The 17218-nt window shown below is 42.1% G+C and overlaps 1 protein-coding gene across 28 annotated transcripts in view; it reads left to right on the top strand.

The window, feature by feature from the left end:
• The window catches only part of ROBO2 (roundabout guidance receptor 2), a 1527115-nt gene that overhangs the window by 1385744 nt on the left and 124153 nt on the right, over positions 1–17218 (top strand). For all 28 annotated transcript variants that reach the window (XM_043538357.1, XM_043538373.1, XM_043538358.1 and 25 more), the window contains 2 exons: positions 9104–9228; positions 15525–15696. In XM_043538357.1, coding sequence (XP_043394292.1) covers positions 9104–9228; positions 15525–15696 — 297 coding nt within the window. The remainder of the gene's footprint in view (positions 1–9103; positions 9229–15524; positions 15697–17218) is intronic.

Here is a 17218-nt window from a genome sequence, read left to right on the forward strand (position 1 = left end):
CAGCAGTTGACAAGAACGTCTGAGGAACAGTGGGGGGCTGAGGGGGGGAATAAACATGGGGAAATAGTTTTACTTTGTGTAATGACCCATCCACTCCCAGTCTTTATTCAAGCCTAAGTTAATTATATCCAGTTTGCAAATTAATTCCAATTCAGCAGTCTCTCGTTGGAGTCTGCTTTTGAAGTTTTTTTGTTGAAGAATTGCCACTTTTAGGTCTGTAATTGAGTGACCAGAGAGATTGAAGCGTTCTCCAACTGGTTTTTGAATGTTATAATTCTTGACATCTGATTTGTGTCCACTTATTCTTTTACGTAGAGACTGTCCAGTTTGGCCAATGTACATGGCAGAGGGGCATTGCTGGCACATGATGGCATATATCACATTGGTAGATGTGCGGGTGAACGAGCCTCTGATGGTGTGGCTGATGTGATTAGGCCCTATGATGGTGTCCTCTGAATAGATATGTGGACACAGTTGGCAACGGGCTTTGTTGCAAGGATAGGTTCCTGGGTTAGTGGTTCTGTTGTGTGGTGTGTGGTTGCTGGTGAGTATTTGCTTCAGGTTGGGGGGCTGTCTGTAAGCAAGGACTGGCCTGTCTCCCAAGGTCTGTGAGAGTGATGGGTCGTCCTTCAGGATAGGTTGTAGATCGTTGTTCAGGAAACAGATTGTGCCCAGAAAATCCATGAAATTGATTCAAAGTCAAGATGTACCGACACACGTTTGTGACTGCAAGCATAGCTCCCTGTGCTAACCCAACAGACCACCCCATCCATGCAGAACAATGAAAGTATGGATATTCCAAACGACTTCATTAGTACTGACTGTGGAGCAACAAGAGGATCTGCATAACAATACTAGTTGCTTCCCTCCCTATCCTGCGACTGTATCAAATCCTGAATCAGATTAGGAAATCCTCTTCATTTTAAAGCTAAACATTAATGAGATGGGTTCACCATCTCCTCCACCCTCCCTTGATTCATGCTGATCAGAGTAACCAGTCACAGATATTTGGGTTAATAATAAATCTGCAGTGTCATCCCTTCAGTTCTCTGTTATGTCTCCAACGTGAGGGCTTCATCTGTGATCATATCATGGTTGACAGTGATTATGTTTCACAAGATGCGGTGAATCGAGTCGCTGTCAACCAGCTCTGTATTCCTGAGAAAATACAGCTGCCTCAGCCATGGTATCCAGTATTTAATACTTCACTCTTAGCTTATATGTTGTTAGTCTGTATCTGCCCATTTCCTCTACTCACAACAATAGAGCTCAAAGGGACCAAGTCCCCCTCAACTAGTCTCCTGGATTGCCGTATCCCCAGCTGATAGCAGCATTGTTTGACACTCTCTGCCTTGTAATGGAAACAGTGCAACAGCCATATGCTTAAATAGGTATTTCAGTCTCCTTTTAGACATATTTGGCAGACACCTCCAAAAATGTTGCTGCAATCCTCACACAATGGTGTGAATCCTGTTTCTTTCCCTCCTTCAAACAATTCCTATGTCACCCTCAAAAGTGCTCTCACCTCCCTGAAATGGGACAGTCAACATCCTTCCCAATCCCATTATCACCAAAACCAGAGGTGCGGGATTAATCACAGTACAACTCTCCAAGAAAGCAACCATCAAAAAAAATTAGTATTAATCCATGAATCCTCCCTATTTCCTTTGTTCTCCCCCCAATTTCCATATCATAGTCCCAATTTCAACCTCAATCTAAATATATAGAAAAAGAGGTTGGGAATACCCATCACCATAGTATCTGAGTGTCCTTACATATATTTGTTTTAATAGGTAATGGACTCCATGTAACAGGAATTGACTCTGGTCAATTTCCTAAACATTTAGACTCTTACTTGCATTGCCTGACTCCAGACTTTGCAGACTGCAAAGAGCTACGAAAGGATCTCTTAAAACTGGGTGACTGGGCAACAAAATGGCAAATGAAATTCAATGTTGATAAATGCAAAGTAATGCACATTGGAAAACATAATCCCAACTATATATATAAAATTTTGGGGTCTAAATTAGCTGTTACCACTCAAGAAAGACATCTTAGAGTAATTGTAGATAGTTCTCTGAAAACATCCACTCAACGCGCAGCAGCAGTCAAAAAAGCAAACATAACGTTGGGAATCAACAAGAAAGGGATAGATAATAATACAGAAATATTGCCTCTGTATAAATCCATGGTAAGCCTATATCTTGAATACTGCATGCAGATCTGGTTGCCCCCTCTCAAAAAAGATATATAAGAACTGGAAAAGATTCAGAAAAGGTCAACAAAAATGATTAAGGGTATGGAACGGCTGCCATATGAGGAGAAATTAATAAGACTGGGACTTTTCAGCTTGAAAGAGAGACAACTAAGGGCGGATATGATAGAGGTCGATAAAATCATAACTGGTGTGGAGAAAGTAAATAAGGAATTGTTATTTACTCCTTCTCATAACACAAGAACTAGGGACCACCAAAGGAAATTAATTGGCAGGAGGTTTAAAACAAACAAAAGGAAGTATTTTTTCACACAGTGCACAGTCAACCTGTGGAAATCCTTCCCAGAGAATTTTGTGAAGCCCAAGACTATAACAGGGTGCAAAAAGGAACTAGATAAATTCATGGAGGATAGGTCCATCCATGTCTATTAGCCAGGATGGGCAGGGATGGTGTCCGTAGACTCTATTTGCCAGAAGCTGGGAATGGGCAACAAGGGATGGATCACTTGATGATTACCTGTTCTGTTCATTCCCCCTGGGCACCTGGCATTGGCCACTATCAGAAGACAGGATACTTGGCTAGATGGACCTTTGGTCTGACCCAGTATGGCTGTTCTTATGTACTTAAATGGAGCTAGAGAATCCTGTCATCCTTCAGGAAAATACCTCCATGTAGAGGCGAGGGTTGCCATGTGACCTATACATGGCAAGACTCTGATTCAACCTGATTTCCTGGCAGAAACAAATTCCAAAGCTCATCCACTGATGATGTCATGATCTCCCCACCAACAACATGTGCACCTAAATCCACTGAAGTATTCATAATGGATGCCACTAGTGTCCTGGGAGTTGGAGAAAAAAGTGGTCACTTAGAGCCAGATCCAAACCCACTGGGGGCTGTACAGGGGAAGACCAGGACCTTGAATTGGACCCAGACCTAGACAGACGACCAGTGGAAAACACAGTTCTGATATGTCCTCACCAGACCATCCTGTGCTGCAACATGTTTTATGAGAAATAACCTTGAGGAGACCTTCATATGTTGTCTTTGATACAGCACATTTGAATGGATTGTCCTGGAGGTGCTGATAGGAATGAGGCACTATAATTTGGTGATCATTTGATGGCAAAGACTCCCATGTTTTGACCAGTCGTCCTGTAGACATGAAAAAAATAAATTTGCCAATTGCTACATCTAGAAGTTCAGTAGCAGTACCTGGAGGCTGTGGCATCACTTTGACAGCTCGGTGAACCAGATGATCTCAGCTGAGGGAGTGGTCACAGACCATTTCTTTAGAGTTTCCCTGTCAATTAGCAGAACCTGTTTTTCCCAGAATGAGCCTTTCACCTGCTGCAGTTATATATCTCTATTTCACCCAGTTACAGGAGTGTCAGGGAAATTTATCCTTGTCAAGTGTACAAAGAGCCATCTTATTCTTCAGTGTCATCCAATCCCTACTTCCAAATAAATAAAAAAAGACGATGATGACTATTAGTAATAATATTACCTAATAGAAGAGCAGGTCCAATATTTGTAGGTGTAGTACATCCCAGCAGTTAATGGAACTTTGAGTGTTGGACAGAGGCTAAGCACACAACCCGTATTGTATGGGTTATTTAAATGAGGCCTCTTAATGGTGAAAAGATTTTAGAAATTAAACTTTCATGCCACTTGCAGACAGTAGACCATAAATTAATAAAGCGCAACTGGAAAAAGGCCTTCAGAATGAATTTGTTTTTGATCTCACAGCCTGAAGGCACATATGTTCCATCATGAATTAGAGATCTCATTTGATACACCATTTCCTTTTGAGGTAAACGTGTTAATAAATCATTGAAGTTTCAAATGAGCTCCTATTTTTAGAACTTTAAGGTTTCCAAAGTAATTTTCATGCTGTATGTCACTGACCGTGGATATAAAATAGCTGAAATTAGATGTTATGAAATCAGTAATTCAAATTGTATTCTACAAATAATAAGTGAATATGTTTTAATTATAAATAAGCCCTTTTAATTTGGTTACTGTCACGCTTCTCTTGTGAAAGTTAATTTCATTGGGGGTCTGATCCAAATTCCATCAAAGTAAATGGAAATCAGGGCCTAGATGTTGTGGTATATTTAAAAGTTCTTATCTAAGTATGCATAATTTAAAAATTAATTAGGTTGTCACCATTTGACACATCGTTTGGTGGACTATGTACAATGAGTTAGGTTTGCATGATAAATCCTAGTGGACAACTGTGGACGTAACTACCACGCCATTACTATTTGCACTGATTTAATTTCAGTTTTAGTTTCTAATAGTGATTATACAGTATATTTTACTACAGAATTTACTTTTAATTAAAATCAAACTATATAATATATAGACCTAAGGGCACCTAGTTTGGGGAAGTTGCTGGTGAGGAGGTCATGACAATACAAGTCCCTTAGGATCATTGGGAACTGCTGGTGGGAACTGCTAGTACACAGCACCTCTTGGGAGAAGGCCAATAATTCCATTGTGATATTACGTCCTATAGGGTCACTATACTTTTTACTATAAAATTGTACATTTTACCTTGATAAGTTGCCTCAGCTCCTGCCCTCTACAATTCATACTCTGCCACATTTCTTATAAGGTGACTAGCATTCAGCTGGGAGGAATGAACTAATTCAGTCAAAATTTTCTACAGCTGATACTTTATAAGCCCCATGTGACTCAGCATAGCCTTAGAATTCAGTAACACCCCTGGGTGGAAAAATGAATGGCTTGCAATCTATCCCAATGGGCTCATTCTGCTAGCTATTAGGCTATGATAAATGCTAGGGAATTCCTTTGAAATATTTTGCAACATCCATTGCCTCCCTCCCCCCCCCCCCCCCCCCCCCCCCCCCGCTTATTAAGGCTCTTTAACACAAAAGCACTGGCTTACTTTTATATACCTTTATTAATATAGCATAAAGGAGTCATTCACTCAGGCATGAAAAGATCCAGAAAGACAGGGTGCAACATAATGCCACCATTAGCATCTTGAGTAACATACCAATGCTCACAACTGCGTCTTCGCTATCTTCATTTTAATTCATGCCGTAGAATACCATCCTGTGCTGTAAAAACAACTCAGAACATGATGTGATTAACCTTAGGGTCCCCCAGACCCTCATCTCAAAGCCCACTCGTACATGGCCTGTGCTTTCTATTCATGTTCAACCGTCTGATTTCCATATCAGTCTACTCGCCCTCACAAGCTGCTATTAGCATAACAGAGCTTTAGCGTGACATTGATTGAAGCCAGTGCTTGCTGAATGCAGTATCAAAGCATAATTTGCCAGAAATCAAATCTAATTTACTGTGTACCATATTAAAATTTCTCAAAACACTGTTTCAAGAAAACTGTCCTAGGCCTCTAATCTTAATTGTTCTTCTTTATATTCTTGTCTAGTTCTCTGGAATTCAGGCAATATGCTTTGTTTTAGAGCCATTGTCTTTGGCTTGCGAATGTCATTTAAACAAGAGTTTCTCCACTCTGTTTACTCCAACCCCATTAATGTTACAGCTGAAATAATGAAGGGTATTTGGTTGATGGGCAAAACACTTGATTTATTACATCACAACAGGTTCTTTTGACAGGTTTTTCTAATGTGCTGAGGTTTCAGGCAAATGCAACTACGTGCCTGCGAGGGCTGAAATGAGTTTATCTAATTAACATTTGTTTTAAGGCTTTATAACTTATGGTCCAATGGCCAGGGCACTGAAGGGGAAGCTGAGAGACCAAGTTTCCGTTCCCAGCTCTGCCACTGACCTGTTGACTGTTGTGTGCCTCAGTTGTCTAATCTGTAAGATGAGGATAACGGTGACTACCCATCTTTGGAAGCTGCTTCTATATCTCTGGTTGACAAGGAACCCCCTTTCCAATAAGTACAAAAAAGCCCTAGAGTCATCTGAAAGAGGACAAGGTGGAACCAGTCCCTGCTTTAGGGCACATCCTGCACTCTGTAAAAATAGTAGTGCTACCACTTTGGTGCCCTGAAGGTGACATTCCACCAGAATTCCTCCTGTTGTAAGTGCTAAATTTTATGATCAAGTCTCAGTTATGGTTGGGCAGCCTGGCTGTGATAGATAAATCTATTCTAGTATTGTGAAATCATGATTTTCATCCTGTGAACACCATTAAAATCAGAAGTTCCCTATTGACAGAGCTGCATTTCCATACTACAGTGCATTGGCACAAATCGGGGCACTCTTTGATTTCCCTATAAAAAGTTTCATTACATCCTGTAGAGAGGTTATCCTGTATAGGGACATCGGAAAAGTAGGGTGTAATCATTTTAGATGCTTTTCTTATGTTTCCTAAAAGTATAGTATAACATAGATCAGCTAAAAGTTGGCTGGAGGGGATGGTTTTGTACTCTAGTGACGAGTACCAGATCAAGGCATAGATACTTGTTGGCCAACTGCTGATTACTCCTGATTAATCATGTGATTACCTCAAAACCTCATCATTTATTTATTGATATTTTTAAAGTATATTTCTAGCTCTCATAGCTGCAAAGAAAAGCTTGGACACATGAGCATAATCAGTGCAACAATGTCTGCCTGAGTCCGCAGAAAGCCTGAAATGCTTACTGTGAGGGTGTGAGCTGCCCTATTTATCTCAATGCATGATATGCTGCGGTAGAGAGCCTTTTCAGCACCACTCTGAGAGAGGACTCTGTGTATGGCTCAAGAAGAATAGTACAGAAGGCCCAGTCCTCCCACTCAAGCAGGTACCCCAGCAGCTGGGGTGTAAGTACTAATCCCCATCTCCCCCAGGGAGCACCCCTGCCACACATTGACGAAAATAAGCCCTCTGCTTCTTTCAAGGGTTGGGGGACTTCTTCTGATGCTCCTGGAGATGAAAGTCCACAATGTTGTTGCCACTGCCTCTGTGAGACAGGAGGGGGATCCAAGTGGAGGGAGGTGGGAGTGGAGGTGGAGTCATGGAGTGATTTTTGTATTATATCGTTCCTTGTGCCCTGGATTGCCTTAATTCAGCCCTGCTAATCATCGGCCTTGAAATATCCACTGCAACCAAATCCCAGCTAGGTCTACCACTCCTCTCCCTTTAAATATAGCAGATGGATTTACCTATAGCGTGCTGTGTGTGAGGGTGTTTCAGATGAACCTGGAAAAACCTACCTGCTGTGTGTAGACATTATAGCACTTTTTGTAGGAGCAAGGGTTTGCTTTCCGTGGCTATTCATCAGGTTACTGCTCTTGCACCCTGGAAATAGCTGCCTGAATGTGCATTGGGTTGAGAGAAGTATGGTGGGGAGGAAATCATGCTGCAGCTAAGGGCTCGAGGAGGCTGTAGGCTGAGTTGAGAGTCTAGGGGCTGTACATCAAAGCAGTACCATCATTGTCAATACAGAGGCCACTCAGAGATGACTGATGGAAGTTGAGGGAAATTCCAAGGCACAACTTCAGTCCCTCCCTCCCCACCCCTTTCAGATAGCTCACAACGTGCTGGGCAGTAGCAGGATGCACGAACTGCACTCCTCAATGGGAGCTGGAAAATTCACACTCAGGAGTATGAGAGGGAAGAAGAGGCTGCTTGTGCTGCTCTGCATCCTGCACATAAACAGAGCAGCTGGCAATATTTGAAGTGTGTTCTAAAGGATCCTTTGGGAGAGACCCTTTGGAAATGTAAAATACTGTGAGTCCAATCATAAAACGCCTAAGGGACACCAGTTATTTTCAAAGTGGGGAGATTTTGCATGCCATGCGTTTTAAGTGTGTCACTTCCTTTATTGCCCCATGCTTATCATACCTAAATTCAGCTGCCTTGTTTCCACCCTCCTCCTCCATTCTATCTTCATCACCTCCCATCTCCACATCATCATTTCTCTTTCACTCATTTCCCCTCCACTCCTCTCACCAGCCCTTCCTCCTCTTCCTATGCTCCCCTTCCCCCTGGTCAATTCACACTATGCTGCTCCATTCTCCGTTGCCTTCAATTGCTCACCTCTGGCAACATTTCCCCTGGTCTTGGTCTTTCATGTATCTCCTCCCTTACCACCAACTGCAGCCCTCTCTGACAACTCTCTGGCATCACAATCTTCCCCATGTCCCTTCTTTCCCCATTTTATCTCCCCTCTCCTCTTTCTGTTCTGTCTGGGATGCCTGCTCCTTCTGAACATAGATCACTGCCATCGACAAACTTTTAGCTCCTGCTGCCTTCATCTCCTTGCACTCATTGAAACGTGGACAATATCTCACTCTGTCACTCTCCTTCATAGCTACTTCTCCTTCCCACACACATTCTGCTCCCACTCATCCCTAAAGGACCATAGGGGAGGCATTGGACTTTTCCTCTCCTGCCTCTGTCACTTCCTCTGTCACCCCTCCCTTCCCATTCATTTTTAAAAGTGTGATGAGATGGACTGAAAAGGATGTTGAGGACATGCCAGTGCTATACCCTGGAGCTCACCACAGCAAAGCACAGTTGTCTCTAAATGTAAGGCACAACAGTGAGCTCTCTAAAGTGCAGATGGTATGGAAGTATCAGTATTGGTCCAGGGGAGGCTTGAGGACAAGGTTGGAACATAACTAGCTCCTGCACCATAAAGGGCCCGCTTGTTGCCCCTCAGCTTTTATTGACATCAGAGCTTAAACAAATATGTGTGATTGTAATCCTTTCCTTCTTACAGCTGATGGAGGTCATACATGGAGATGCTTTCTTTTCTGTCTCTCTCTCTTTTTTTTTTTTTTTTTTTGGTATTTACTAATTGTGTATATACTAATTAATGAATGTCCTCTGGCATGAAAATGCATTTACATAATGCTATCTTTTCCCTTTGATATTATTCATCCATTCTTTGAGAAATCTCCCTCAATTTTACATCATGTTTTTTCTTACATTGTAGCTCCCCCGCAGTTTGTGATAAGACCACGAGACCAGATTGTAGCCCAGGGTCGAACAGTGACCTTTCCCTGTGAAACTAAAGGAAATCCCCAGCCTGCTGTTTTCTGGCAAAAGGAAGGCAGCCAGGTGAGTCTAAACCCTTCATCTGAACGCTTACCTCTTTTTTGAAATTGCACATTATTCAATATTTTTAAGTCACTTAATTAACTTACTGTCTTTCACATGCTCTATGCGCCTTGTAAAGAGATCTTGTCTGCTTCATTACACTCCATAAATGTCCTTTAATAATGTTGTTGTGGATGCACATTTATATTGTGAAGCGCCTAGAGGCCAACCAGGGTGGGGTCCCATTGTGCTAAGTGTTGTACAGACATACAGAAAATCCCAGTCTGTATCCCTAAAAAGTTTTCAGTCTGAAACACAAGACAACAGGTGGATAGGATAAACATGGTATGGAGTGAAGGAGACAGGGTAACAAAAATAAGAGGATGTACACAATTCTTATCCAATCAGGGGCAGTAATTACAACAGGGCACCTGTGTTGTCATAATCAGGTAGTTATAGATCTGACTGCCTGATTTGCACTGACGTGTGCCACAGTGCATGCAAATGCAGGTTTTGAGCATGCAGCTGTTTGCCTCCATAAAACTGGCATGCACAATTTCTGAGGCTCATTTTGGAAAAATTTCCCCTGGGTATTTAGTGTCATTTTAATGACTGAGTTTCTCACACACCTTGGGCCGATACTGATTTCCTTAGCTTTAGATTTGAATGTGATGCTGTCACAGATAAATCTTTGTGTAAATTTTCAATGTTGTTGCTTTGCCAAGACTAGTTATTTCAGAAGACAGGCTGTCTCACTGTCTGGATGGTTTTCCTTTTGGTGGATAAAGTTTTGATGTTGCAAACCATGGCCCAGATTCTCTCCTGCACATGCGCGCTGCTAAGGGCAGGAGATGAGAGCATCAGGGAGCTGATTATTGTTACATCCATGTGTGATACATAGCACGGGTGGAATTCTCTGCTGCCCATTTGTGGATAGTTGCTTGTCCTTTGTGGGACCTGAACTGTACAAATGGCCTAGATCTAAATAGAGACTGTAGCCCCGGATGTTAATATAATTTTTCTCCCGGAGCCAACTGGATATATTTTCATATGTAACCCTTCTGACAGGTGGCTAATGGCAGTTAGAAGGGCCAGATTCAGTATGTCGAGAGTCCTCTTGGAGAATATTAAAATTGACTTTAGCCCCCACCTTGAATTCTTGGGAAAATAAATAAATCCTCTTTCAGTAGCCCTAAGCAGGCAGAACTTCATCACCACCACCACGCCCAAGCACTCAGGTTATGTCTACACTTATGGCAGCATGTACAGTACATACACTGCACTCCCACCTAGCACGGGCATAAATAGCAGTGTAGATGGCAAGGCATGGCTTAGGCAAGTAAAGACAGGCCAGAACCCTAGGGTATGTACCCTGCGCAGTTCTCTTCACACCCAAGCAGTGCCTCACCTATCTACACTGTCCTTCTGCCTACCCAAATCCCTCCCACCAGTCTCAGTGAATTCCCAGTAGAACTTTGGCAAGAGTTCTCTGATCATATCACTCCCCCCACAACAAAACTCACTCTTGGTTTGGGTCACTGAATATTAGTAGCCCAGCAATCTCTGCAGATCTGTTTCTGGGCCTGTTGAAGCTGCTTGTCTACTCACACCATGAGCTGCCACCACCTCAGGTCTCTGCTGAGGAGTCTGCTCTTCACCATCTAATTGTGCCTTTATAACAAGAATATGAGTTAAGAATGGAGAAAGTCTGCATCCTGTATAAAAGCTCATCTTCTTATGTTAGAATGTGGGCTGGTATGGCTGTGCGTGAAGGTATCCATAGACATCTTTATTACTGCACATATTCTTTGAGGCCCCAGTCGTGCAATCGGAAGATCTACATGAGTGGAGCCTCGGATCTGTGCAAAGGTGCACCCACACAGAGCCACAAGGAAATTAATGGAGCACTGCACAGAGTACAGCGGTCCAATTACAGGATCAAGACCAGAGTCAATATCCTGTGTTCTCTGGGTTGTGCAGCTACAGGAGTACATGCTTGTGCAATTGTTAAGTTGTTTACGTTGATTCTTCACTCCATTTTATTCATCTGATTATGCAACGTGTAAGGAGGTTCCAATCCAAACATCAAATATGTGGTTCTGATTCTTGCAAAGTGCAGTATTGTGGGCCACACTAAGAAGCAAATTGTTCCAGGAGGAAAATATAATAGCATTTTGAAATTAAACAAGGAAGTGCTGATGTGCTAGCAAACATTTCAAAAACCCTTCTTGTAGAGGGTTTTAATAACATGGTAATGTTTATGTAAAGTGGGCTTATAGTGTCACGCTTGAATCTAATAAAGTGGACATCCATCATGTTGTAATAAAGAGAAGAGCTTCTAATTAAAGTAGGGCATCATTTGCAGGATTAAAGTCATTTAGTGTAATTGAAAAGTGTTAATACTCTATTTTATCCTCTTCCATTGGTATCACTTCAAGGGTAAAAACATTTTAAGGTGAAAATGTGTCTTCTGTCTTTAATTGAATGTTATTACCTACTGATTGTACCATGTTGAAGCTGTTTAATTACAAACCTGGAAAATTAATTACAATATTGAGAACCAGATCCCATAGGGTTAGAATGTTCTTTTTTGGCAAATAAAGGCAACATAAAAATTGATATCTTCATATTTATAATCAAACCTTGAAACATAGCTCAATGTGATTCATTATACCCACATGTTGTTCTTAATTGAGCAACAATGAAGCCACACAGGTTAACCAGATGAATATTACCATCCTAATATAAACTTTCCAGGCTTAAGTAAGACATTGTTCCATTAAATAGCAGAGTCTCCACTTACTGTATTTTATCATCGAAATGAAGAGTACAATACTTTGGCCACACCTAAGGTTAACATGCTGAGCATGGGACCACAATATCTCTGAGTGTTTACTCCTTGTCATTTGGCCTTGCAGTGCTTTCTTTGCCTCCGAGGGAATGTCTACACTGCATTTAGAATCCTGCATCTGGCCCATGCCAGCTGACTCAGACTCCCATGGCTCAGGCTAAGGGGCTGTTTAATTGTGGTGTAGTCGTTCAGGTTTGGCCTGCAGCCCAAGATCTGGGACTCTTCCACCTTGCAGGTTCCTAGAGCCTGGGCTCCAGCCCAAGCCAGGATGTGTACGCTGCAATTAAAGGACGTCTTAACCTGGGCCTGAGTCAGCTGGGTACAGACGGGCCAGGCACAGGGTTTTAATTGCAGTGTAGACATACCCTTAGTCAAGAAACTATCTTCCTTGCAATGCTGCTGTTAGTGTTTATTGTAATATTGTGTAGAGCTCGTCAAGCTAGCCCATTCCAGGGAATTCTTTATCCTGGACCTGTTCCTCCATCCTGTTTCACTAAGCACAGCCAGCTGGAAGGGCGGGGAACAGTTCCTTCTGGAACTATCCTTGTGCCAACTTGTGCATCAGCAGCTGGTCCTTTGTACTTGGTAGCCTTTCCCCCCAACGCTTGGCAGCAGCACTCCAATGAAATGCAGCAGCTTAAGGCAGTGAATTTACTCTTACTAGTCACTAGTTCCTAAACGCTTTGGGCAAAATTAATCCCTGGTGTAACTCCATTACAATCAATGGACATAAAGCCATTGAAGTCAGTGGAGTTATGCCAGGGCTGATTGTGGCACAGCATGTCACCATTAGGCCTGAATGAGCAAACAGTTTAATTGAATCCACTTACTTTATTTTAAATTATTTTAAATTTACTCTCTGGTCAATTTATGGCCATTTATAATCCATGGGGTCTGACCCTGAAGGGTGCTGAGCCTCATCAATTCCCACTGAAGTGTAGAATTCACTGGGGCCTGAGGCCCCTCAGGATCTGGCCCATGCTGAAGAATCAAAGAAGGATGGCCACATAATCAGAAATAAATTAATCAGAAATTAATGTTTTGAATGCAACAGTGAACATGATTATAAACCCCAATTTGTACTTAGTAGGGATTAGGGGCCTGATCCTGCACTGCCTTTACCTTGTGTTGCCATCTACAAATCCCCAGGTGGGTGATGAGTGGCTGCAAAACTCTACCACATCAAAATTCTCACTTTTCTCACACAAGAGGGCTTTTATGCTCATTCTTCATTCAGCGCTTGCCTACACTACAGATCCTTGACCATAGCTTTTCCAGCAGAGCCCCTAATGTAGACAAAGCGGCAGAAAGTGTTCTCCTGGCATTGTTACACCACCTCCCTGAATGACATTAGCTAAGCCGACAGAAGCACTTTTCTGTTGTGACAGTTGCATCTACACTGCCAGCAAAGCCATGTCAGGTAGGAGGTGCAATTTTTTCCAAAACTACTCAGCATTAGCCTAAATTTGCTCCTATGGAAGTCAATGGTAAAACTCCCATTGGCTCCATTTGGAACAGTTTTAGTCAACACTCAATGATTTTAAAAATCCCATCCTGCATATTTAGACATTCTGCTTTGTACCAGCAGGCAAACTTTGAAATCTTAACTGAACTTTTTCAAACTCCCATTATCAGAAAGCCAAACAAAACTATCTTACCCTGAAGTAGGACTTCTCAAACTATGGAGCAGGCCAACCAAAGGAAGCATGGAATGTGTCAAGGGGAGGTACAAGCTCTGGCTATCAGTCCCAGGTGGCTGGGGCTTGTGCAAAAGGGTCATGCACATCCAGGAGGTGGGGAGATAGGATTCGGGGGACAGCCGGAGCCCCACCGCCCCAGGGGTGACTGCTGGATCACGAGCATTGGCTGGCTCGGGCTCTCCTTCCCCCTGCACATCCCTCACCTGGTAGCGGCGGGACTCTAGCTATCAGCGCCGGGGTGGCAGCAGCAACACAGAAGTAAGGGTGGCAATGGGGTGCTAAGTCTTCTGTGAAAAGTGATATTGAAAAATCATATTGCCACCCTCACTTCTGAGCTGCTGCCCGCACAGCACTACCTATACAGCTGAGTGCCCAGCCAGCAGCCGCTGGTTTCTGCTCTCCCTTCAGAGCCTGGCTGCAGTATATATTCTTGTGAGGGGCAGGGGGAGAACATGAACAACTATAGACGCAAAGAAGGGCCACACAATCAAATAAGTATGAGACCCACTGTCCTAGAGTAATGATCAGTAGCTTACGGTAGTGTCTTTGCAGTGTTTGGGTATGTCACTGGTGTTAACAATTGTAATATTTTTATAGGGATTGGTTCAGTGCTTGTTTTATTTAAACTGGTTCATAAATCCATAAATCATGGTTCCATAACTCTTATGGAATTAGTTAATTCAGGCAGTTTTCCTCCTTTAAGTACCAACATCTCATCATAACTCCTAAACCCTCTCCCTTACTCCCCTTTTCCATCCTCCCTGCCACTAACTTGCCTTTCCCCGAGTGCTGTCTCTCACTCTTCTCAACCCTTCTTTCCTCGCATCAAAGCCACTGTCAAATGTTATCACTTTTCCCTCTAAAATTTGCCCCCAGCTGCTAAAGCCCTTGCTCCTGCCTTGATTATCTTTTTGCACTGATTACTGAATCTCCTCCATTCTATTTTCCCCAGTTCTCATCTCTCCCCCTCCAGTCCATTAAAAGGGTGTCAGCTAAGATAACCCACCCCCAATCTAAATGTGCCACCCCCTCGTCAAAACTATCATCTCCTTGCCAATTTTCACATCAAATTTATACTCGTCCTCAGCTTCAAGGTTCCACACTGTCTGCCTCTTGTCTATGTCTCAGTTTTAATTTCCTTCTACTCCTCCTTTCACCTCCCATGCTCTGCCAACCCCTCTTTCTTTATGATCCATTTGTATCCTCCTGCCACTTCTGCTTCAATGCCTTGTTCATGCTTCCCCCTTTGCCAGGAACAGTACTCATTGCCAAACAATCTCACTCTGCTCTTTCAGATCACTACTCATAATTCATTCCTTTTAGGTAGCTTTCTAATGTACACTCTAGTGTTAGCTCCTCCTGATGTAACATCCAGCTATGTGTGTTGTTAAAATAAAGTTCAGGGTTATCAAGGTACATGTGAAACAAATTCAGAACTAATGAGATACATATGAAACAAACAAATCAGCCGCATGTATTTGCTGAAATCTTCCTCCACACCTCAACCGCTACCGGCAACACAATTGTCTGTCATCATTTCTCAGTGGTGCTGTGTCTAATTTAAACTGCAAGCTTCTCCATGCAGGGAACATTGGCTTATTATGTGTCTGTAAAGCTCTATGCACACCTATGATACTATATAAATAGTAGTGTTTTTTTATTTGTGTTTATACATAATCCTTGTAAAGAAAATTACTGTGCCCTCGACTGAGGGAAAAGCAATGTTCTTGTATTTTGCACTGATGTGGCTTGAATTGTCTCTACAGAATCTACTCTTTCCAAACCAGCCTCTCCAACCCAACAGTAGGTATTCAGTATCACCAACAGGCGACCTCACTATTACCAACATTCAACGATCTGATGCAGGCTACTACATCTGTCAGGCGCTGACAGTTGCTGGGAGCATTTTAGCAAAGGCTCAGCTGGAAGTTACTGATGGTGAGAAATCAGGATTTCTATTGGGGTTTTTTTTGTTTGTTTGTTTGTTTTAACCAATAGCACTGAAGAATTAAAATATAATTTCTAAATATAGACATGTCAGATCATGTAATTCATATCGGCAAACATATAGACTTCTACAAATTATGAATAATGCAAAAAGGACCTTGGTGCAGAGTCTTCTACATGAACACAAAAACATGGAATACAAGTTTGCATATTATATGAAATTTTGTACCTCTTTAAAACAATCAGTGAAAAGGGAGGGCTACACCAGCTCAGAATATAATTTGTTTTAAGGGACACTGTTCAGTATAGTGGAACTGAAATCTAAGATGCCCATATTCTAATCCAGAATGCTCAATGGATGGTTTTGTGGTAAAGCACTGAATAGCAACTCAGGAAAACTCAGTTCAATTCCCAGCTCCACAGCAGACTTCTTGTGTTACCTTAGGGAAGTCACTTTGGGACGTATCGTCATCTCATGAAAACTGGAATAACTCCATTTAAATCTATGGAGCTATGTCTGTGCACATCAACTGAGGACCCTGGCCCTTAGTCTCTCTGTGTCTCAAATCCCCATTTGTAAAGCGGGGCCCATAATACTTCCTTACCCTCACAGGAGTGTTTTAAGGATAATTAATATTTCTGATGCGCTCAGATACTGCAATGATGGGAATCAGACAGATTGACAAATACTACAACACAGTGTGATTTGTCACTAGTCATTTCAACATTTTGTTTTAGGAAAATACCTTAAATGCATTCTTTACTACGTATATCTCCTTTCATTTGCACCCATGAATCCTGTTAACATCAGTATGAGTTCTGTTCATGGATCTAGGGCAGAATAGTGCCTTTATATTACTAAAGAAAATGGAGCTGAAATTCCTATTTGCCTAGCAGGTCATCTCATTCCCAGGCCTTATTATTCCCTATCTTAACTGACTCATTAAATATCTCCTGACAGACTTTGACGAATTTTTGCCGTTAAAACTGTTGTTACATGCACAGATCCACTATTACAGCTCCCTCAGAGACCTGCCTACATCATGAAAGTTTGAAAAGATGTCTAATTCTGAATAATCTGGCTTTTCATAAAAGCATATTCATCGCAAGTGACAGGTAGAGAGGTTCAGACACACGCTATAGAGGTTTGAGCATGAATTTGATGCCTTTTTTTCCTGTTGTTTTCCAAAAGCTATCTATATTTTTATGACAAGGAAAGATAATTTCTTCCTTATCCTTACATCTTTACAAGCACGCACTGCATTTCCTTAAAGTAGTCTCTAGGAGATTAAAGCCTAACCTTTGCTCTGTGACCTCCTTAAGTCTTCCCTTTCTCTTACTCTCTATGACAAAATGATGCATTTTCATACAATTCAAATTTACATGTAGATTAAAAGGTCATTTAAAATTAATGGAAAGGCAGTATTTTTTAATATCTGTCCACGGCGCTGTCTGATTCAATGCCATGGCTGTGATTGGAATAAATAGAACATACAAACACTGGCTGATAGGA

This window comes from Chelonia mydas, chromosome 1, assembly GCF_015237465.2.
Source record: "Chelonia mydas isolate rCheMyd1 chromosome 1, rCheMyd1.pri.v2, whole genome shotgun sequence".
NCBI classification, from domain to species: Eukaryota; Metazoa; Chordata; order Testudines; family Cheloniidae; genus Chelonia; species Chelonia mydas.